General features: G+C 33.9%; 1 protein-coding gene across 7 annotated transcripts in view; it reads right to left on the reverse strand.

The window, feature by feature from the left end:
• Positions 1-25847, reverse strand: part of NBEA (neurobeachin) — a 683633-nt gene that overhangs the window by 364412 nt on the left and 293374 nt on the right. For all 7 annotated transcript variants that reach the window (XM_035003560.1, XM_035003559.1, XM_035003554.1 and 4 more), the window contains one exon: positions 15414-15541. In XM_035003560.1, coding sequence (XP_034859451.1) covers positions 15414-15541 — 128 coding nt within the window. The remainder of the gene's footprint in view (positions 1-15413; positions 15542-25847) is intronic.

Consider the following 25847-nt stretch of genomic DNA (forward strand, 5'->3'; position numbering starts at 1 on the left):
TAGTTTTCTCTGACTTCTCATCAATGCTTAATTTTAAATTGTTGGACTATAGTTCTAGCTCAGCTAGTCAATGAGTATAAAAGTCAATAATTTTAGTGATTGAAAAAATAATACTGGTTTGAGGACTTTAGTAAGAAATCATTCTTCTTAACAAAGCATGTCTTTTTTCCGTTAATATTTTTATTGGCTAAAAGAAAATTTCCATATTGAAACACTAAACTATGTAGTTTGAGAGTTTTATTTAAGAAGAAAGAGTATGATTTCTACTTTTAGAAGGTATTATTTTCATGTTAGAAGTTATCTATGATGAAAAAATCTTTGTTAACATCTACATTTAGTAAATATTAATGTTATTTTTTGGACAATTTAATTTCTACCTATCTGTAAGGAAAAAAGTAATTGGAATAAGATGCTCATAATATTAGGTCCAATTCAAAAAGAGCTATGCCTTTGAACACAGAATCTACTAAAACTAAATTAGAACATCTTTAAAAGGTAAATTGAGTAAACAATGGATGCAGAAAATTCCATTTACTTTTCCCTCAACCCATGTCTATTCCTATCCTATAAATTATCCTTTAAGTTTAGAAGTGTCCCTGCTCCCTCCCAAAGTGCACTTCTCTATTTGGTCTGAACTCTTCTTGATGTCCTTTCTGCATTAATTTCTCTTACCCCTAACAAGCATCTTCATTTTTACATCTCCAAAAGGATTTTTTCCCCTTCTGTCACTACGAATAAAATTCTACGTAGCCAGATGAACCTCTATCAATTTTTCCTCTTCTGTCTCGTCATTACATTTTTCCAATGACTGGTCTATGTTCAGCTTCTTTTCCAAACACTTTTGCATTCTACAATACTGTATCTGTTCCCATGACTCTTCTGCAATGTCTCCAAGGTAACCAAAGGTGACTTATGAAACCAAGGAGTCTGTTTTTAGACTTTCTCTTGACTTCTATATTTACCATTTCCATGTATTAAGAATAAATATGCATCCCCCAAATTCAATAACTAAGTTGTTTTATGATTTTAATTCAACTTTACTGCAGGATAGTTTATATAAAATACAATGTGACCATTCTGAATGCACATTTCTGAGTTAGGATAAATTTATATGTCCATGTGTTCACCAGTACAATGTACCTGCCTGTCACCCCCACAAATTCCCTTGTGACTATTCTCAATCCTCTCTACATCTTTAACCCCAGGCAACCACTTTCCTGCATTCTACACTATAAAAAAATGTGTTCTTTTCCAGTATTTCATAAAAATGAAAACACACAATATGAACTTGTTTGAGCCAGGTTGCTCTTGCACAATATTTCTGAAATTCATGGATTTTTCTGAGTATCAGGTTTTTTTATTCTTGAGTAGTAGTCTATATCATATGGATAATACAAGCATTTGTTTAATTACTTTTTAATGATATATAGTAGTTGTTTCCAGTTTGTGGTTATTATGAATGTTGCTATAAAATTTTATGTAAGTATATGGACATATGTTTGCATTTCTCTTAAATAATAATTATTGTGGAATTGCTGGGTCAAATTTTAATTGAATACTTAACTATAAAACACTACCAAATTGTTTTTCTTTTTTTATTTTTATTTTATTTTATTTTTTTTAAAGATTTTATTTGACAGAGAGAGACACAGCGAGAGAGGAAACACAAGCAGGGGGAGCGGGAGAGGGAGAAGCAGGCTTCCCGCGGAGCAGGGAGCCCAATGCGGGGCTCGATCCCAGGACCCTGAGATCATGACCTGAGCCGAAGGCAGATGCCCAACAACTGAGCCACCCAGGCGCCCCCTTACCAAATTGTTTTTCAAACCTGTACCATTTTACATTCTCAATCCTTAGGATTTTCTACATACATGGTAATTTCATCTGCATTTAAAAATAGTTCTACTTCTTCCAATCTGTATATCTTTTATTCTTACTTCTTGCTTTACTCTAGTATTTTGATACTCTAGTAAAATGTTGAATTAAAGTGGTTAAATTGAGTTAGAAAGGCAAAATCTTTCCCTTCTCAATCTCATTTGGTTTTTCACTATTTCATATAACATTACATATAACATCAGTTGGTTTTTTTGTAGGTACCAATTTTAGGTTAAGTTTGTTCCCTTTGGGACTTTTTTTCTCAGATATTTTATCATGAATGGGTGTTGAATTTTAACAAATGCTTTTTCTGCACCAATTAAAAATGAGAAAAAATTTTTATCTCTCCACATATTTCTTGTACTCTGCTTTGTGTGTGTCTAAGTTTCCATCTGGTATCCTTAACTCTACTTGGAAAATTTCTTTTGACAATTCTTAGAGCACAGATGTGCTGGCAATGAATTTTATCTTTTGTTGTCTGAAAAAGTCTTTCCTTCCCCTTCATTTCTGAAGATTATTTTCATTAAAGAATTCCAGGTTGGAAGTCTTTTCTATCAGCACTTTAATGAAGTTCCATTATCTATCTTCTGCTTTTCATAGTTTCTGACTAAATGTTGGCAATAATTTTTATTTTTGTAAGTAATGTGTTTTTCCTCTGACAGTTCTTTAAAATTTTAATGTAAGGGGCACTTGGGTGTTTTAGTTGGTTAAGTGTATGCCTTCGGCTCAGGTCACGATCCTAGGGTCCTGGGATCGAGCTCTGCGTTGGGCTCCCTGCCCAGCAAGGAGTCTGCTTCTCTCTCTCCTCTGCCCCTCCCCACCATTCCTGCTCTCTCTTGCCTTCTCTCTCTCTCAAATAAATTTTTTTTTTTTGAGTAAAGCAATAGAAGTTTATTAAGTGAAGATACAGAAAAAGCTCTCAAGAGTGAGAGGGGTCCCGACAGGGTTGCCCAATAATAAAAAATTTAATTTAAAATTTAAATTGTCATGCATTAAAATTGAGTTTTTTCACTTTGTATGTAAATTTCTATGAGATTTAACACATATATTAATTCATGTATGGCCACCACAATCAGACACAAAATAGTTCCATCATCCCAAGAAATCCCTTGTACTATTCTTTTGCAGTAACCTTCTCCCCTTACCCATAACCCCTGGCCACTGCTCATCTGTTTCCCATTACTAGTTTTGTCTTTTTGAGAATGTCCAAAAAAACAATGGGAACATAAAATATAGAACCCTTTAATACAAGCTTTTCTTACACACAACAATGTCTTTGGAATTCATCCAAGTAGTAAGGTTTATCAATAGTTTGTTCCTTGAGTTTTTCAGCTTTGGTTAAATAAAGCTGCTAAGAATATTTCTATACAGGTTTTTGTGTGAAAATAAGTTTTTATTTATCTAGAGAAAATGTCAAGAAATGGGATTACTAGGTTATACGGTACGTGAATGTTTACTTAATAAGGAACTTCCAAACCATTTTCCTCAGTGGCTGCCATTTTATATTCTCAAAGCCATGAATGAGAGTGACAGTTGCTCCAAATTCTTCTCCTCAGCACTTGGTATTATCATTATTTTTCATTTTAACCCTCTCTGTATGTTTGTAGTGCTGAGTCACTGTGGTCTTAATTTACCTACTAATGATATTGACCATCTTTTTATGTGCTTACTTGACATCCTAATATTGTTACTGGTGAAGTATCTGTTCAAATGACTTTTAAATGAGTTGTTGGTTTGCTTAATGTTGATGACTGTTCTTTCAAATTTTCTCTTGAATGCTAGTTTTGAACACTTTAATTATGATGTTGCATCGTACTTTTTTATTTGTGTTGATTCTGCTTGCAGTTAGCTGAATTCCTTGGATCTTAGGATTTATAGTTTTAGAATTATTTGGCTATTATTTCATATATATATATATATGTTTTCCATCACTACAGTTTTGTTTTTTTGAGAATGTCCAAAAAACAATGTCCAAAAAACAATTTTGAGAATGTCCAAAATAACCTCCTTCTTCCTGCACTCCAATTCCAAATATATTTAACTGCTTGATTTATCCATAGACTCCTGTGGTTCTACTCCCCTTTTATATATTTAGTCTTTTTTTTTCTGTTTCAGTTTGGAAAGATACTATTCTATATCTTATAGTTCACTGTTATTGTCTTAATCAGTGTATAATAAACTGTTAAATCCATTAAATGAATTTTTCTTTTCTATATTGTTCATTTCTCTCCACATTGTGTTATTTTCCTTTAATACCTAAACATTTTAATGACATCTGATAATCCTTGTCTTTTAAACTCACCATCTCTGTCATATTTATCAACTGATTTTCCTTCTGGTTTTGTGCTACACTTCACTGCTTTATCTTACGTCTAGTAATTTTATTTGGATACTGGGAATTGTGATTATTGCATCGTTAAGTGCTTGCGTCTTGCTTTTGTTCCTTTAAACTGTCAGGCTTTGCTCTGACAGTTAAATTATTGGTGGATCAAATTGATTCTTTTGAGGCTTATTTTTAAGTGTTTATTTTTTTTTAAGGGTGGATCTACACTAGAGTAATCTGTACTCTAAAAATAATTTAACTCTACTACTAATGTGTTACTCTTCTGAGCACTCTACTCACTACCTCCAATAATGTGAGGACCCACCACCACTCTGGCTGGGCAGTTAAAACAATGCTCTCTCTCCTGTGAAGTAAGGAAAACACTCATTTCAAAACCCCTTGGTCATATTTTGCCTATCTTATGGAATTTCTTCCTATGCATGTGCCATTTAGTATTCAGTAAAGATTCAAGGGGCCCATTCACAGGTTTCTGGAGCTATTTTACTGTGTAGCTACCTCCTCTATGAAACTGTGCTCCACAACTTCTTGACCTCTGGTGCCTATCTCTTCAGTTCACCAAGACTGCTGTGTTTTACTTCAGATTGCCCTTCTTTCACAATGCTCCAGAATGTGCCTCCAGGCAAAATGTTAATAGAAGTCACTGAACCCAATTCAGTCATTTCCTTTTTTTCAGGGATTACAGTTCACATTGGCCTACTGTCCAAGATCTAAAAACTGTTGGTTTATGTACTTTGTTCAATTTTCTAGTGGTTACATTCGGAGGGCAAATCCACTCACTGTTATTCTATCATGACAAAATAGAGGAAATCATGCTAAATATTTTAGAATTTTCCTTCAAAACATTGTGTCACTGCCATTTTCTTCCTATTCCTATCAACATTGTCTGCAGGACTTTATATTCAACTAACAATACTAGAAAAGTATTAATCCTGACTAAAAACACCTTGTTATTTCACAGGTTTTAATATGATCTCCCTTTTTTGAAAGCAAGACAGGATCTTAGGCATTTAGAGTAAAATCCTTAAATATATACCATATATTATGGAACAAATACTAAAAGATATTCTGATCTTCATAATAGATTATAATTTTTATATGAAGGCAATCTGGCTGTCACAATTATTAAAGCACTGATTGTCAATGTTAAGTCAAGTGAAATAGTGGATCAATCATGCACATCCCTTTTCCATTTTGTTTTGATTCATACAAAAACCTTTTTGAAGATGTCATTTCTGAAGGATCATTTCTTTAAAGTTCTGTTATACCATGATCTCTTGACATCCTGACAACACAAATTACTCAGGTACCTAAAAATCTTCAGTAGCTACTTGAAAATTATGATAAGATCCCTTGATAAAATGCTACTTGATTACCATATTTGTAAAAATTCAAGTGATCATCATTACCAACAAATACCTTCAAAGAATAATTTAGAAAGAAAAAATTTCTGAATTACACATAAAATACTTTGCTTGAATAAAAATGGTTGATTAAAAATTCCTAATTTTTTTTTATATTTAGCACAATATGTGAAGTATATTCCCCCTAATACAAAAATGAATCATTTGCAAAAATATGGGATGTTATACAAAACATCATTGGTGTATATTTGTGAAATTTTCCTAAAATGCTGGTGACCATTTTCTTAAAATAATATCAATAACAACTCTAGGGGGGCGCCTGGGTGGCTCAGTCATTAAGCGTCTGCCTTCGGCTCAGGTCATGATCCCAGGGTCCTGGGATGGAGTCCTGCATCGGGCTCCCTGCTCAGCAGGGAGGCTTGCTTCTTCCTCTCCCTATGCCTGCCGCTCCCCCTGCTTGTGCTCTCTCCCTCTCTCTCTGTTTAATAAATAAAATCTTTAAAAAAAAATAACAATAAACGATACACACTGCTGCTTAAGTAGAATTATGCACAGAATGAACAATGATACCTAAGTGTCAGTTAACCAAATTTATCAAAAGTAACAATCAAAAATAGGAAGAGAAATGTATTCTGCAGTCAGTATAGTTCAATTTTTTTAAGTAATTTTTTTTTAAGAGAGAGCAAGAGTACATACGTGTAGAGAGGAGGGGTAGAGGGAGAGAGAGAATCTTAAGCAGACTCCATGCCCAGTGAAGGCCCCATGTGGGGCTTGATCTCACAACCCTAGATCATGACCTGAGATGAATACAAGAGTCAGACACTTAACTGACTGAGCCACCCAGGTGCCCGAGTATAGTTCAATCTTAAGCAACACAGCACTGAGTTGTGGTAGGCTCAAAAATTATTACAGTTGATCATGGTTTTCAGCTAAAAGAAACATCTTTTTACACTATCTAGAATGCTGCAAGGAATCTGCACTCTTTCCCTTTTATTCCAAGGGAAGACATGGGAATTCAGTGATTTCCTCTTGACCAGGCCTGCCATACTGCACTGGGGAGGAGGTAGCACAAAGACAAACAAAATACCATGGGATTTCTAACTTTTGGAGTATTTGCTTGGTAGCTGCAGTTTCTTAACTGGTTCTTAGTTTTGTTTTGTTTTTTTAATTTTTATTTATTTGACAGAGAGAGAGACAGCGAGAGAGGGAACACAAGCAGGGGGAGTGGGAGAGGGAGAAGCAGGCTTCCCGCCAAGCAGGGAGCCTGACGCAGGGCTCGATCCCAGGACCATGGGGGCATGACCTGGGCCCAAGGCAGACACTTAACGACTGAGCCACCCAGGCACCCCTTGTTCTTACAGTTTTAATAAAGCTCTTTTGGTCTATATATTGTTGTTTATTCAGTGTTTCTATGGAGGAACAAAGGTCTGAAGCTTTCTGGTTCAGTATCTTGCTGATGTCACTCTCCAACTTTTCACTTTTTAATGGTGTCTTTTGATAAACCGAAGTAATTTTTAGATGGTCAAATTTATCAACCACTAAATTTTATGGGTTATTTTTGGTCTAGTTAAAGAAATACTTTGACTTTGGCAATACAGATATTGTCCTGTATTTTCTTCTATAGGATTTGAAGTTTTGCATTTCAACCATCTTTGTATGACTTTTTGTGTATTTAGTGAGGAAGGGATTCAATTATTTTAATTAACACAAAATCTGCAATTGATTTGGCTGCATTTATTGCATTGTTCATCCATCTTCTTTTGTAATGACAGCTCTGTCACAGCCCTGAGTTGGGATCTGGTTCTGGATATTTATTCTGATACAGTGATCTGTTTAGCCCTGGGCCATTATACACTTTTAAAATTACAATAGCTTGCTCCTCTTTAAAATTATCTTGGTTATATTCAACCCTTCATTCTACTTTAGAAATTTAAGAGAAAAACTCATCAAATTTCGTGAAAATAATTTGAGATTTTTGAAAACAAATTTTTATTCAAAGTGATGGATTATCATGGACAGAAATTACTTCTTTGTGAGATCATCTTCCTACCATGAACATGATATAGTTCACCATTACTTATGTCTTTAATGTCATTAAGAGCTTTTTATAACTTTCTCCTTAGAGAACATTAAAATACTTCTGTAAAATATAACACAGATAAGTAAAATGCATAAAACAGTTTAACGAATTATTTAAAAATGAACACCCTTAAAACCACTACATAGATGAAGAAACACTTCTGTCAAATATCCCAAAAAGTCTCCTTGTGTCTTGTGCTATTCTCCTTACTTTTAACAAAGCATTATCTAGTTTTTATGATAATCATTATGGTTTTTTTTAAAGTTTATCACCCAAATGATAGAGTTATATGTATAAACAACTCAATTTTATTGATTTTTGAGATATCTTTTAAAGCTCTTTTAAGCTATAGATCCCCTTAACTCTTCTTTTCCTATATAAATTATTTTGATGAAACCAAGACATTTGTAGTGCAGAATTTCCACCAGTGTTAATTTTGATGACGGAATTCTCATGGCACAGTTTAACATGTTGGATATATAGAATCAATGAGATTCAGCTTTAATTAATTAATTAATTAGGTCAGCCAGTTAGTCTTGATGGGTGATAGTGTTTTCTCCATCTGGTTGTCTATTTGTCTCTCCTTCTGTGATGTTAGCAGCCATTGATGCTATGATCTATTAATTCCTGAGGGGATCCTAAATGTTAATGATCTAACCCAAATATCCATCACTTATCAGATATATTTATATTTCTAGAAAAAGAAGATTACCCTCATTAATGATTTGATAACACAAATGATATAACTTACAAAGGAATAACAGGATAAATATTTATTGATCAGTTTTTAAAATAATGAGTTCGTTCCCTACATTCTAAATTCAACCAAGTCATTTTAAAAAATCATTCTTATGACTTACAGATTTAAACACATCCATGCATTTTGATGCTTTGGAGTTATTAACTTACTGGTACTCAAAATGCCCCCATCTTTGGCCAATAAGAGTGTCTTCAAGTTAGCTCCTGAGCCTTTTTGACAGTGTTTGATATCTTCCTTGGTTTTGGTATCACTAAATGTTGCAGGCAAATCATGAGCACTTACTGTTGTAGGCTTGAAATTACCCATTTCTCCAAGAAACTGCTTTCTTTCATTGGCAAATGATATTTCAAGACTACAATCTGGACTCCAAACATCCTCACTGCTACTAACTTGGTCATTGTTCCTAGGCGAAACAGTACACAGGATTAGAGTACATATGTGAGTGTGAGTGTTTATGTGTGTGTGTGCACATAAAAATTTAGCTTTTATAATGTCCCATTCAAATTCAAAACTAAATGATTTGCTTAAACTGTATTTTATATCTGGATTTCCTTTATTTAATGAGAATCTTGATTTTCAAGATAAAATAATTAGAATATCAATAATTACTAATTGTTTTATAAAAACATTATGCAACAGCTTTATAAAAACATCAATAATGCCACTACAAATATAATTATTGTCCTTCTACTTTTTTCAGTTTTCATAGCATATAGTCATTATATACCACATTCTCTCTCATATAACTAAATGGTTAGTTCTCCAAAATAGTTATTTGGAGCTTAGTGGTTATCATGAGATCCCTCTTCTGTTTGTTTTCATATAATTTTCAAAAATATGACAACCTACTTTCTGAGAACTATCAGCACTGTGTTCATAACCCATTTTTATGTGGACTTTCTCTTTGTCTCTCTTGCCCTTCTGTTGCTCAATTTGGATTCTATTCATAGTAGTTTCTTCTCAATGTGGGGCTTTGTCTTGGGAGAACTTTAGTTGGTTAATTACTCATGACGCCTAGATGGCTCAGCCCCTTCCAGCCTTACCATGGAACCCTTGGACTCATCTGCTATTATAGTGTGCAAAAGCCTTCCCTATTTTAGGGGTTCTCAATTTGGCCCTCTGGGTTTACCAATGAGTACTTGTAGACTAGTTTCCTCAGATGCCACCTTGTTTCCCACCACTTTCTCCCTGGCCTCTGCTAATCCATGTGTTATCTTGTAGCTCTTGCATCTCAACCCAGTCATATTTTGGAGTATCAATGGGATACCTTGTCACCTAGTTTGGTTGTAACTGTTCATTTTTTGTTGCTGTAGCTATTGTTTCAACATCTATTGTTCTGTTTTTCATGGAGGAATTCAGGGTTATTTAAAAAAGTATGCCACTCATTACCATCTATACTGAATCTGTCATGTACATTTTTTTGTATTATTGCCATTTTAAAGTAACTTCTGAAAATACATTTCAATCTATAATTTTTGAATCAAAATAAAGATATGTAAGTTTTTCTAATTATGTGGCCATATTTTTACTATGAATGATCCAAGGGTGAACTGGGCTTCTTGATTAGGGTCATTCTTTTTATAATAACATTTTAAGGATGTTCTATTTTGGTTGAGTGGAAATTCCATGCTATTATAAAAAAAATGCTAGTCTTGGAAACTTAAATATTCTTGAGTATTGTATGACTTTAATAAAACATTTATTAACGTCACCAAAAGTGTAACAGACACTTTAGTATAACATTTCCTGCACTGCGACCATCCCTTTCTAATATGTTTAACTTATACATATAGCTTCTAAACTTATATATATAGCTTCTAAAAGAGGCAGCCTATATATTACACCCAACTTCACCCCTCCCATCAACCCCAATCTTAGCTGATTGTAACAGGTAGACACAAGACCCAAGGCTGAGCCACTCAGATCCTCTCTTCTATATAGTGACTATAGTCAACTGATGAAAAACATTTACATTAAAAGCACATTTGGAGTCAGAGTGGGGTACTATACTGGGCCAGGTTCCAATGACTAAAAAAGTGAAGTTAATCGGGGAAAGAAGTGAAAAATTGAGTTGATACACAGAGAGAAGCAAATATGGAAGGCTATAAAGTTGCTCTGAGAGTCAAAGGGAGCAGCCTTGGTACTGACTCTCCTCTCCCATTTCAAGGTTGCCTGACGTCTATCTATTTTTCATTTCCTGACTTTGGATGCTATAAGACTTTCTGCTGTATCCACATCATAATTAAGTTACCTTTAATACTCAAGTTACCTTTAATACTCTTGTGAGTTCTCAACCTAACATAAATAATGCTCACAGAATATAAATAGTGATTTCTCAGGGCCACTCTGCTATTGTGGAATAAGACAGAGTAAAGGACACTAGGCTAACTAGGCTAACACACACACACACACACACACACACACAGCCACCCCCCCACACCCCTAAACGTTTTCTCTTCTAATTAACTTAGGTGACTACTGATTCTTTATTACTAATGATAACTATAGGCTCACTGTAGTTCTTAGGACTCCTGAATCTACAACTGAACCTCTGAAGTGCATCCTCCATTGCTGCAGCAAACCAAATAAATATGACCATTGGACCAAAGGTTGTTTTGTCATCTTGGGCTGGTGGACTTTGATACTTGCATACGTACTGACTCTAATTTTTATGCATTAGTTTGCAAATTTAAAACTTAGAATTTTCTTATAGAAAGTTCACTAAGCTCCAAATAACTACTGTCTCCAAAAATCCTTAATTATTGCCAAGAGAAAACACACATACACCAACTGTACCGTTAATGAGCGACCTTAAAAAGTATGAACTACATTGAGTACTCTAGAATCATATAATAGTAATTTAACACAGGATGACTAATAAAAGTGATAGACAAATTAAGAAAATGAAACAACACTATTTTAGCTATTTTAAAGGACATAGACAATACAAAGTATCAGTGATTATTTTATAAAAAAAACTACATGAATACAAGTGTAAATTAAGAACAAATGAATATAAAACAACAAGTAAAGATGCCATTCAAATGCACTTTATGTTTACTTGAAATTAAGAATAATTGCCTTCTCTTTTCATAGGACATAAAATACTTTCACTTATCTAAATCCAGCTTTGTTCCTACCATTTAGATATACATGATAAAGTCAAAGCAATGGGATTTATTCATCATAAGCACTATTTTTAAATATTCAATGGCTAGCATAAAGATATTTTTATCATGTAAATTTCCTGAGTCCTTTATAATAGTTTGACAGTTTTTCTTCTCAGAGGAGAGGGATAATGTTTCAAATGAGAAAAAGGAGGGAAATGGAAGAGAGGGAAAAAGAATGATCAAGAATACATGTACAAGAATGAGAACATGAAAGGACATGTATTTCCAGAGGCTGGGGTGGAGAGCAAGAATAGACCTTGGATGAGCACAGCAGCCAGCTCACAGGTGTGGATGACTGATCAGTACTGGGAATTCTTACCACAGAACACAACATTTTACCTGTCTTACCACCTTATTTTCAAAACTTACCTCTACCAATATTAGTAACAAAAATAATGTTCTTGTCAAGTATAAAGAAAAAATACTGAATATTATGTACCAAAATAAGCTAGGCAATACAATATAAACAATAAGATATTTCCTATTTATAAGTGATGAATAATTTTATCAAAATTGTATAAATAAAATGGCACAAGATCACATAAGAGAAGACATTAATTAGACTTAAGGAATCTGAAACAGGATTCAAAGGATGAGAATAATTTGGGGGAGAGAAAAAAGGAAAAATATCAAATGTAGAAGAAGAGTTATACAAAAACAAGGAAATGTAATAACATGTGACTTGTTTTCATGTTTAATTAATGTCTTCTATTAAAGAGGACAGAAACTAGTTGAGTCTGAAAAGGAAAGTTATAACTAAATTGTGAGGGATACAGAATGTTGTTCTGTTACAGATGTTCCTAGATTTTTGAATTGTATTGCTTGGCAGAAATTTGGAGGACATACTGTAAGTGTGTCAACTTTCTATTTAAAAAATACAACTCAAAATCTAAAATTTTGCCATTTACTATCATCATTTTATTATGTAAAATACTTTTAACGCAAAAAAGGGATATGAACATTACATCCACATAGTTTTAAAAATGGGATATATTAAACTCTTCGGATGCAGAAAAGTTACAACATAAAATTGTATTCTGCCAGATGAACACAAAGAGAACTTTCAATATATAACATGTTCCAATGTTTCATTTCTAGCATAGTCACTTTTTCTAAAAATCCAAGAGGTGTGTTCTTAATACCCTTTCAACTCAATTCAGAATATTTTAGGTAACCTTAGGGAAGCCCAAGAAAAACAGCTCTCAATTCCTACCCAGCCTTTTCTCCTACCTTTTCACTGCAGTGCTGGGAAGAAATAAGAAAGAGTCCAGATGCCTGGTCACAGAAAATTCTGGACAGGGGCTATCTGTGTGGGGTGGGGTCTTGCCTGACCAACACAGACAGTTAAAAGTTATCTCACAGTAATTCCTTAGAGCTTCACATTGTCACAAACTGTCACTGAGGAACCAGGAACGTGGGTCTTATAACTTAAAATAATTCCTTCTTTGCTTTGGCTGCTGGAAAACTTAGTGTTAATCTGTGTCCCAGTTTTCATAACACTACAAGGACTCAATACTAACATTTCTAAATTTATTCTGTTTATTTTAGCATGTCTTGGACCACTATTTATTATATTTCTCATATGAATTTGTCAAATCATTTTAGGAAAAAATATATATAAATACAGAAAAAATAAGGGACTTTTAGTGAATGAGGAAATATTTAAGATTTATTTTTTCAATAATGTTTATTAATTTTTTTCTTATGGTAAAGTAACACATTAGGGGGTCATTGCACTAAATATTCTCTCAGTCTAGAACGCTTTTCTAGTAAGCTGTATGACTCACCTACTTTCAGTCTTTGCTTAAATGTAATTTTTATCATTGGTCTATTTAAAATTATAGAGCATGTTAGAAGATGGTAAATACTATGTTAAAGGGTAAGTTCAACACAGCACTTTTGGGATTCTAAAAATGGCAGAGTTGGGTTGCAGTTTTTTTTTTTTTTTTAAAGATTTTATTTATTTATTTGACAGAGAGAGAGATAGCGAGAGCAGAAACACAAGCAGGGGGAGTGGGAGAGGGAGAAGCAGGCTTCCCGCCGAGCAGGGAGCCCGATGTGGGACTCGATCCCAGGACCCTGGGATCATGAGCTGAGCCAAAGGCAGATGCTTAAAGACTGAGCCACCCAGGTGCCCGGGATGCAGTTTTAAAGAGGGTGATTTATTAAGTAAACCGCAACCCGACCCTGCCATTTTTAGAATCCCAAACCCCTGTGTTGGACTTATCCTTTAACATAGCATTTACCATCTTCTAACATGGTCTATAATTTATTTATTATGTTCAATACTTACCTAAATGTCCTCTCCTTGCTAGAATATAAGCTCTACAAAGCAGGGATTTTTTTTTTTTTAAACAAGGTTGGTTTTTTTTTTTTTTTTTTTTCTTTTTCTTTTATAAAGTATAGTTGACACACAGTGCTACATTAGTTTCAGGTGTACAACATAGTGATTGGACAACTTTATATGTTATGCTATGCTCATCACAAATGTAGTTTCCAACTGTCACTGTACAATGCTATTATAATACTACTCACTATATTCCCTATGCCTTAACCTTTCATCCCCCTGACTTACTCCTTCCATAACTAGAAGCCTGTCTGCCATTCCCCTTCACCCATTTTGCCCATCTCCATCCCCCTCTCTTCTGGCCACCACCAGTTTGTTCTTTGTATTTATGGGTCTGTTTCTGCTTTTGTTTTTTCATTTGTTTCCTTTTTTAGATTCCACATCTTTGTCTGTTATAAACTAACACATTCCAAGTACCTAAGAAAATGCTTGGCCTTGAACAAGAACTCAGTGCTTTAAAAAAAAAAAAAATGAATAGCTCACCTGTGTGTCACTGTTCTAAGAACTTTATATGCATTATATAATTTAATCTTCACAAGAACCCTGGGAGGGAGGTGCTATCACTGACTGTATTTTATAGAAAGAACCTAAGTTACAAAATGCCTAAATAATTCACAAAGATCAGAGAGCTAAGAAAGTAGTAAACAAAGATTTAAACCCAGTCAGGTTATTAACAATTACTGTCTCACCTAATAGAAACAGATTTCATAAAAGCAGCTGAGACAATGAGAGAACAATCACAGGAAAATGACAGTAAATAGAAAGTGAAAAGCAAAAAAATATACATAAGCCTGCTAAATTCAAGGAAGAGTACCTAAAGCCATTATTTATTCACAGGATCATCTAGATATGGATTACCCCTTTCTAAAGTTCTTGAATATTTATAAAACAAACTTTTTAAAGAAATAAGGCTTCAGATAACCATATTTTTAAAAGCTGCTCTCTAATACTGGTGCATTAATTAAATCTTCATAATAATTTATCTGCTTTCCCTTCTCATTCCACTTAAGCTGCTGTTGAGTAAAAGACAATAGCTTTGTCAATTCCAGGTTAAGTACTTCTTTACATTTTCTCAGTTAAGAATTTTCATATTACAAGTATTATGTGAATAAGGAAATCACTTACAGAAGCATGGCTCTTAGAGTTAAAAGGAAATTTTAGAGCAAATTGCTTAGTAAACACACCAACCTAATGAAGGATATACTGCAGCCCTGGTAGACTAGGATTTTCAGAGCCAGAGCCTCCTAGTCCAACACTTTTTCAAAGTTCTCCATTCTATTATTAGCATTGACTGTGAAAACATGTTATTTTTCAAAATGAATAAGAAGAAAGCATGTACGAGTATCTTATTAGAATTTGTGGCAGCAATGTCTTTATATTCTTTTGGCAATATATATTCCTCCAGAAGTACAATTTATATCATGAGTAATAGATACATTATAGGAAACTAAAAATAATTAGAATAGAGAGAAATCATACCTTCTATCAATAGCTCTTGTCCATGACTGCCAAGAAGTGTACGAGATAGGAATGGGGCAAAGTCTACAAAAATTTCACGAAGAAGAGGAGCAACTTTTTCTAAAGCTCTTTCAAGTTTTGCAGTGATGCTGTTGAAATTAAGACATAAAGACTAGTAAATATAATTCAATACAAAAAGTCAAATAAAGTTTACTTCTAAATTAAAATCTTGAAAAATCATAAAAGTACAATTCTAACTCATGGAATAGTAACAGCTTCAGTAGAAGGGACACCCTGTAGAGTTTCACATCAGTCATAAGGCTAACTCTGAAGACTGCTGCTAAAGTAGAATGACCAGGGATGCCTGGGTGGCTCAGCTGGTTAAGCCCAGGACTCTAGATTCTGTCTCAGGTCATGATCTCAGGGTCATGAGATCAAGCCCTGCCTGTGCTCAGCAGGGAGTACACTTGAGATTCCCTCTCTTCTTCTCCCTCTGCCCCACCCCGCCATGCTCTCTCTCTAAAATGAGTAAATAAATCTTTAAAAAAATGTAGAATGACTGTTCTGTGAAAGGCAACTGGGATTCTATAACCTGCAAGGGACACAGACTCTGCTCCTAGCTCTATGTCTTCCATGACTATCTTTCTATCTATGAAATAAAATTGTTTTGAACACCTACTACATGGATCATTGTATCAGTTACAAAGAATTAACCTGTACTCTCTAGAGTTGCCTAAAAATTCTCTGAAAAGCTGGACAAATAAAGGAATAACTAGAATTCACTGTAATACAATTAAATTGCTATGCTTAAGTAGGCATTTTCCATTTCATAAGCCCACTTACTATTATTTACCAATTCCTGCATTATTATTTATATTAGTTCACTCTTAAATTTTAAGTTATATGGCCTCATGTAAGCACTATTTGACATTCTTGAAAATACTTCAAGTAGTATATGTAAAAACAAAATCGGGGTAAAGAATAATTCTGCTCAAGCAAATAAATAATCTGGTAACATCTAACTATCTCTCTTAGATATAAATGCTTTGAATTAAGACTGTGTGAACTGGAATGCTGGTTCTCTCTTATGCTACCTAGGTGAGCTTGGGGCATTAGACTTCCTTTGCCTACAAAATGAAAATGACCATAGTGCCTACTGGTGAGGATTAAATGCAATAAGTCACATAGAATGCAGAGAAAAGTACCCAGCACACAGTGAGAGGTCAATAATGGCAGCTCTTACAATGTAATAGCTACTTTGAATATAAAAAAACTATATTTACTCTTACAAAATGTAGCTCTGATTAAAAAAACCAAAATCAATATAATAATATAATGTTAGAGGACTACACACTGTTCTACACAGAAGACATGTACAGCAAAAATTTAAAAATGCTTCAAAATAATAAAAGTTCTGCCACAAAGCTAAGTAACATTTTGCTATATGTGAGGAAAATATAAATGACAAAAAAGTAATTAATCATTGAATAATTTTTAAATATATTACTAATATTTAAAACTAAAGTACTGCATTGTTAAGTGATTAAATAGGGGTGAGGGAATAATCTAGGATTCCTTCTTTCCTAACTTGGAAACAGCATGATCTGAATCATTTGTGCACTCAAAGCCTCACCATTAGCACTTCTATATGATTTTGTCTCCTCTTATGTGGGTCAACAGCTTTAGGGAAAGAAGTCAGAGAGGAAACTGGTGTGAGCACTTCCACAGACTTTAAAGAGAATATTCTAGAGGAACAACTTTGGGCAAGAAAAAGGGAGCTGAGTAGGGCTTTGAAGACATGTTGAAGATACAGAGAATTCTCAATATTCCCCCTTACTCTGTTATTCCTGAACTAAGTAAGCACCTTCTTTAATTTTTTTTATTATTATGTTCAATTAGCCAATATATAGTACATCACTAGTTTTTGAGGTAGTGGTGATAAGCACCTTCTTTAACCAATGGTTCTCAAATTTTCGTGTAGATCAGAATCATCTATAATGCTGTTTAAACAGACTCCTAGAACCCCATCCCCATAACTTCTGATTCAGTAGGTCTAGGTGTACTGTGAGAATTTGCACTTCTAACAAATTCTCAGGTGGTTTGCTACTGCTGATCCAGGAAACACACTTTGAAAATAACTGTTTTAATGAGAGTATTTACTACTACTAAATTGTAATAAAACAGCAAAGGGAAGGCTACCTGAAGTCATAAAATAATCATAATAAGCTATCTCTGACTCTTAGTGAATATAGACAGAACTCCTTTTTTTTTAATATCTATTAATTAATCCATTCCTTCTAATCTCCAGGATCATGTCCCATAACTTCCCAGCTAAAGTAATCCCCTCCTCTAAAGAAAGATGAGCAAGAATGCTAAGAGCAAGCCTGTGAAGAGGGGAAAAATCTAGATGTTATTGTTTATGTACCTGAATTCTGAGTGAAGCATGAATATTTTTATTTAAGATTAATTAATGAGAGTGAAATTACCTAAGAAAATTTTTAGATGTATAAAGGTTCACATCATAGCTATACTATTGTAATATACTATTATCTAATTAAATTCAGGAAAATTTTTCCCCAGTTTATGACCTTTTTTCCATAATTTATGGGTTTATGTATGATTTGGAGGCTTCAGAATTGCAACAGTACTGTTCTAGGTTACATATCAAATAGAAACTTCAATTAATTTAATCAACTAATCACATAAGTGTGTATGTGTACATGTGTATTAATTACCTTGACTTACGGGTAAGGGATAAAAACAGACATTTCTCAATGAGTGAATCCCTACAATAGTATTTTAAGAAGCAACTATTTTCTTATAAAACTCAATAAAATATTAAATGATGCTCTTACATATCATTCAGTAATCATAATTTTAATATTCTAATGGGGAACAAACAATGTAACATTTTCCCCAGCAAGAGATCAAAGGCTTTAAGTACAGCAAATCATCATCAAATAATACTGCCAGATTTCTCTATCAAACAACAGCCTATTCTTTTTTGTTGCTGTTGTTATTTTTCTAATTTTTATTTTATTTAAAAAAATTTTAATTCCAGTAGAGTTAACGTGCAGTGTTGAATTAGTTTCAGGTGTACAATATAGTGATTCAACTATTCTATAAATTATTCAGTGCTCATCATGATAACTGTACCCTTAATTCCCATCTCTATTTCACCCCTCCCCCATCCCCTTCCCCTCTGGTAACCATCAGTTTGTTCTCTATAGTTAAAAGTCCGCTTTTTTGTTTTGTTTCTTTTTTCCTTTGTTCATTTGTTTTGTTTCTTAAATTCCACATATGAGTGAAATTGTATGGTATTTCTCTTTCTCTGACTGACTTATTTCACTGAGCATTATACCCTCCAGATCTACCCATGTTGTTGGCAAACAACAGCCTATTCTTTTCTTTTTTTTTTAAGATTTTATTTATTTATTTATTTGAGACAGAGAGAATGAGAGAGAGAGAGCGCACATGAGAGGGGGGAGGGTCAGAGGGAGAAGCAGGCTCCCTGCCGAGCAGGGAGCCCGATGCGGGACTCGATCCAGGGACTCCAGGATCATGACCTGAGCTGAAGGCAGCCGCTTAACCAACTGAGCCACCCAGGCGCCCCACAACAGCCTATTCTAAGTGGAAAAGTTTCACCATCACTTTTCTACAGTGAAGGAAATGGACAGGTTTTGTTGTTGCTGTCATTAATATTTATAGATTCCACACAATGTATTTTAAAGGAAAGTAAACATCGGATAAGAGTATGTGATCTTCATCTTTACACAATTTAAATTCTCAAAGAACATGATATAAATGTAGATCTCAGCTTAATACCCTCCTCTATCACCAGGCAAAGAAGCACCAATTACAAAAAAAAAAAAAAATACTGGTATTTCAATTCTCATCTGAGAGAAGGGCACAATGTAAAACTCCCTTTTCTCAAGATATACCTGAAAATTTATGTTAACATGTAAAAAATAAATAAATAAAACACTTTAACACAAGAGAACTCCTTGGCCTTATGTCCTATGAAAATAAATGAATTATTCTCTTCATTTTGAATATAATTTTTTTAAACAGCACATGTAACAACTACCAGAAAACAAGGTTCTTCGGCAAATTATTTTGTAATAAAAATTAGCATATTTTACTTGATTTAGGGAAAAGAGTAAGTAATAATTTTTCAGTTTTATTTGAAAGCTTATTTTCATTTATTCAAGTATAAGATATTTTATGCACAAAAAAATTTGAAGGTTCAGTACACAGGTAATTTGCCCTACATAGTATTGAGTGAGATTTATAATCTTAACACTCTAGCAACTTCTTAGTATTTAGGAAAGTTCTTGGGCCCTAAATTTTCCAATTCCAGGCTGAAATGCATTCTCTTAAGTTTCTCATTCCCCTCTCCCTACTCAATTTTTTTTTTCATTCCCTTCAGTCACATTAATGATGCTTATGATGTTATTTTGACATTGGCTATTTTTCTTGATAGTTAAAAGTGCAAATTCTTTTAAGAAAGAGAATTACCGATTTCCATGAAGAAAACTACTGTTGCAAGTTGGGTAATTTATCAACCACTCTCACAAATTCTCCAACAATAAAAACAAAATATTCAAAGAAAATAATAATGCTTTAGATGAAATTTAAATTTAAAGTGTTAATGCCTGGATTAAAATTTAAATTTAAAACACAAGAGTTTTAATATTATGGTTTTAAAAATTACAATTGCGTATTGGCTTTTACTTATATTAAGAAAATCTCATTTACAGAGATTTACAGTTTTAAGAAATTTTATGAATAAAGATAGATAGAAAAAAATGTATGAAAAAAATGTATGAAAACCCATGGTTGCAATTATTCTCAAATCTTGCCAAATGTAACTGACCTCAGGACATATCAAAGGCCAAGGAGATTATTAATAAATTAATCAGCAGAAAAAAGTAAGATTTTTGTCTCATTTTCTAAATTAATCTCCTCATAAATATGTTTCACTACAAAGTATTGATTATTTTCAAATGTTATATCCTTAAGAATTCTAGAAAAACACAGTAATTTTACTTTCATTTAGGACACTGCTTATGTTGTGAGTCCTATTTTAATAAACTCTTTTACACTTGGGCCACTTAATGAAGTTATAATTCTTACTTTTGGTTTTAGTATTTTGTATTCTCCTAGGTCCTTAGCATATCATAAATATAATAAAACTTAATACTTTAATTTGGTACATTTAAGTTCTTAAGTTTCTTCATTTCTTAAATCATATAAAATGGTTATATATAATAATAAAATCTAGAATGAAAATAACTATGTAACTTTAAGCAATGTACATAAAAGACAGCTCAGTTATAAAGGAAATTATTACACTAGTGAATTCCACAACAGATTTCATTAATCAAATGTTCCTGGGTAAATTAGGAAATACATGCATAAGTAAGTGAAGTGATTTGCTTCACTTACTAAGTAAGTGAAGTAAACTTAGATAAAAAGAAAAGATTAGGAGAATATTAATGACAGCAAAACTATAAATTGTAAAGTTAAATTCTTATTTGGCTACATACTATGACTAGGAAATGACAAACAGTGACTTAAAATATTTTGTTTAGCTTTCACTAAGTTTCTAATGTGAAATATATATATATATTTATGAGAGACCAAGCAAGAGCAGAGGGGAGAGGCAGAGCGAGAAGGAGAGAGCATCTTAAGCAGTCTCCATGCTTAGCGTGGAGCCCGAACAGGGGCTCGATCTCATGACCTGAGATCATAACCTGAGCTGGAATCAAGAGTCAAGAGTTGCACACTCAACCAACTGAGCCACCGAGGCATCCCTGAAATATAATTTAACAGAGTAGATAGCTGATGAGTAAATGCATCCTGAATCTCAGATCCTGTAATCCTATGACATACTGTTGAACAGTTTTTCTCAACTATAACTTTGTATGGTTATACTAATCAAACCATGAAGCTGAAAAAAATTCTTGCTTACTTAACTTCCTCATGATCTTTTAAATAAAAAACTGACATTTTTTCTTTGTTCTTTTTTAAAAGAATCACATACATTTTCAAGTGCATGAGTACAGGTGAAGAAAATAGATGAACTTACAGCAGACTAAGAAATGAAACCTAAATAGAATTCTTTTGCACGTAAGAAGTTTACTCTATACGGTAAACTAAATTCCAAATACACACTTTTTAAGTTTTAGGAAACGTAATGCTGGAATGTCTTTAGATAAGTATAAAAGCTTTTTATGAAGTGTATGTTGGGAAATTGTTAATTAGATGTGTTTTAGACAGAAAGAAAACAAACAAACTGAAATGGAAAAATTCCTCCTTTCTAGTCAACTAGTCAAATAAAATATAAAAATTAACTATAAAGTCAGGATATAAGGATATATGTCATTTAACTGAGACAGAATAACAGACTTGGTGATATAAAGAGTAAGGCTAATTGTATTTCAAACAGGTGATATAAAAGTTGAAATAATAAAACTTTTCCTAGTAAATAACAAATGTAATATGTGATAAAAACTATTTTAACATGGTAGGTATGGCGGTGTACCGAGATCCCCCTTTAGGATAGAGACCCTTGGTTCTCACGAGATCTTAGGAGGACTGCTGGGTAGTGGTTCACAGTTAAATCCCTCCCCAGGAAGGGACCTGTCTTGCCAGAAGTTAAGTCACCTTACCAGGAACACTCTGCATTCAAACACCAGTGAAGGAAGAGATAGAAAGGCCCAGCTCCCTTGATTCAGTTGAGGATATGTCAGGGCCTTTCCAGTTTTAGAGCTTTCCCACAGAATGGCCTACGGCTTCCCTTACAATTGCATCACTTTTCCTTGGACCAGTCTTTCTATCTCACTTCCTTATAGGTGATGTGATTGAGAACATTCTCCAAAAAACTGCCTGTATACAGTGTTCTGAGAATATATTTCCTGGGGTTGTAGTCTGTTGATGAGTGTTTTTAGTATAGTACTTGGTTCACATGGTATTTTTTGAAAATACAAATGGAAAAATCATGAGTTAGGAATTCAGACTTCAAAAAAAAAAAAACAGAGAACTTCCATTTAAGATGCAGAAAGCTGGAAATGGTCACCCCTACACTAATCACAAGAAGAAGACAGATAATCTATAGAATTATAACGCTGCTAGGACCCATCAGAGAGCTGAGGTTACAGGGCAACCAACTAGCCTTGAAATCTGAAGAAAGACAGACAAGAAGGAATGAAGAGACAAGGAGACAAGATAGGAATGAAGAACTTGCTTCACTGGGGCAGAACGGAGGAGGAAGAAACAATGGGTACCACATAAACTGGTAAGAAGAAATCAGCTAATACTTTTAATAAATTGCTCAAGTCCAAGTGTAAGCTAATGTGAGAGAATAAAATCTTCAGAGCTGCAAGCACAAGGGGAGTTTGCAGTAATTTGCAGGCTCTTCTCCACACACCTCACCATTACTCATGAGAGAGACTGGGGGCAGCATGGAGAACTGAGAAACTTCCTTCACTGCTGCAGGTAAGGGAGGGGAACAGTGACTATTGCAGAAAAGACACAAAGCCCTGCCTGCTCCTTCTTCCCCATAACCTCTATGGAACAAAGGCCTTCTACATCTTAGAAAAGGACAGCAAACCCTGTCACTTCCAGGGTACCAGAGAGAGTCTTTTGCAGCTGGAGAAAGGGAACAGAAAAATCTCTATTCTGAGGGAGGGCAGAAAACATCCTGAGTCCTAATAATCAGAGATTCTCCAACCACTTGGAAATGGGCAAGATCAGTGGAAAATATGACTTCCAAGACTGAGGGCAATACCTGCCTAAAACCAAGTTTGAATCAAAACAATAGGAAACAACTCCATGTCCACCGAACACTGGGCTTGCAAGTACCCAATAGCAAATAACAGCAGACTACTATTGTAAAAGGCGCCACAGTGCAGAGAACCTCATTAAAATGTTGGATTAAAGGAAAGCCTAAAAATCAGGGTAGAATAGGGAACACTGAGTTAAACATCTGACAAGCCAACCCCTAGATAAAGACAAGGTACAAGTAGAATTTAAGGCATGTGGCGCACTGAGAGTAACTAAAACAAGAAAACACAAACCTAGCTCAACTCCTGGGTAGAATGACTTAACCTACAACATTAAAGGCCCAGCATAACAGGCAAGCCCATTTCCAGAATAAATACCATGAATTTCAGTTATTACTATCCTCTATATAATGACCAGCTTTCAACCAAAACGTGTAAGACATACAAAGAAGATAAACTGACAAAGTCAGAATCACAAACTGATAGAATGAGAATCACAGATAAACCATGTTTTAGAACTATCAAAGAATTTAAAATAACTATGATTAACATATTAAGAGTTAATTAATAGTTAAAAAGATAAGTCCACATGCATAAACAGATGGGGAATTTTAGCACAAAGTAAAAAACTGTAAAAAAGAAACAATGTTAGATATAAAAAATATAGTAAAAGAGATAATAATGCCTTCAATAGGCTTATCAATAGACTCAATAAAGTTAAGGCAGAATAAATGAATTTGAAGTTAGGTCAATAAAAACAGGCATGTTGAAACAAAAAAGAATAAAAGAATATGTATATAATGACAGAGAGGGAGAGAGAGAAAAGAGTGTGTTTGCAAGTGCACTTAAGAACTATGGAAGAGTATCAAATAGTCTTACATAAATGTCATTAAAATCCCAGAAGTAGAAATGTGGTATGTCAAATAATGGTTGCCCAAAGGTCCCTAAAGCATAATCCCTGGAATTTGTGAGTAGGCTATGTCATATGGCAAAAGGGACCCTAAAAGTGAAATTCACATTTTGAACACTAACATAGGGAGATTATCCTGGATTATGTAGGTGGGCCCGGTGTAATCACATGAGCCCTAAAAAGCAGAAAACTCTCACAGTGGAGTCAGAGAGATACAGCAGAAGAGAAAGGCATAAAAGCTATTATCACAGAAGGGGAAGCCAGAGAAGTCCCAAGTGTGAGGTTCATGATACATTGGCACTGGTCCTGAATGTAGGGGTCATATGCAAGGACTAGAAAAAGGCCTCTAGGAGCTGAGGGCAGTCCCGGAATGACAACCAGCAAATAAACAGAACCATCATTCTATAGCTGCCTGGCACTGAATTCTGCCAACAATCTGAATGAACCTGGCTTACTTCCAAACCCCCAATAAGGAATGCAGCCCTGCAAACACTGGGATTTTAGCCCGATGTGACCTGTTGGGACTTTTAACCTATAGAACTATGACATAATAAATTAGTATTGTTTTAAGCTGCTAAATTTGTGGCAATTTATTATGGTAGCAGTAAAAAACTAACAGAAGGACAGAGAGAAAATGGGGAAGAAGTATGTTAAGAGATAATGAGTAAGAATTTTCCAAAAATGATAAAGTTCCTCAAACCATGGTTGTAAGAAGCTCAGAAAACAAGTAGAACAAAAATTAATAACCAATATTTGACATAATAAACTACTGAAACCTAAATATAAAGAGAAAATTTGAAGAAGGCTATTGGAGAATAAAGATTAATTACACAAAGAGGAACAAGGTAAGAATGACATTCTCACTAGAAAGTAGGCAGGCCAGAAGACAGTGGCTATTTCAAATCCATTTCAAAAAATATCAGCCCACAATGCTATACTTCGCCAAAAAAAAAAAAAAAAACCACCAAAATCTTTCAAAAATGAAGGTAAGTAACTTTTCCAAAGAAACAAAAACTAAGAGAATTCATATATTTGACTTGCACTACATGAACTTTTAAAAGACGCTCTTCAAGTATAAGGAAAGTAATATCTGACATAAACTTATATCTATACAGACAAATTAAGAGTGCTGGAAATGACAATTGAGAGTAAATATAATATTCATTTAGTTTTAATTGCTCTAAAGATACTGGACATTACAGAGCAAAAAATAGTGATGTGCTGTTTCTTAAAAAGACACATGGAAGTAAAACATGACAACATTAATACAAAGGATGAGAAAGAGTAATTAAGAGTAAACCATTATAAGAATCTTATACTACACATGAAAAACTAAAACAATCAAATGGAAATTCTAGTACTTACCAAAAAATTGAAATTAAGAATATAGAAGATTGGAAACAACTGAAGAGAGAATCAGTAAAGTGGACTAAGATTTAAAAAATACTCAGAATTAGAGAGTGAGACAGAGACAGAGAGAGAGACACACACAGAGAGAATATGCATAAAGAGATAATAAAGAAATATATATGGTATGCATATGATATATGTATAATTCAAGTCCTAAGAAAAGAATAGAATGAGTCAGAAGGAACATTTGAAGAAGTAATGGCTAAGAATTTTCTAGCCACTAATAAAAGTCATTGAATTTCATATTTGAGAAGCTCTACAAAGCCCACACTACATAAATACAAAGAAAAACCACAGAGCCTGAGTACATCATAGTACAACTGTTAAACACCAAAGATACAGACAATC

Source organism: Mirounga leonina, unplaced genomic scaffold, assembly GCF_011800145.1.
Source record: "Mirounga leonina isolate KUSES-001 unplaced genomic scaffold, KU_Mleo_1.0 Mir_127, whole genome shotgun sequence".
Lineage (NCBI taxonomy): Eukaryota > Metazoa > Chordata > Mammalia > Carnivora > Phocidae > Mirounga > Mirounga leonina.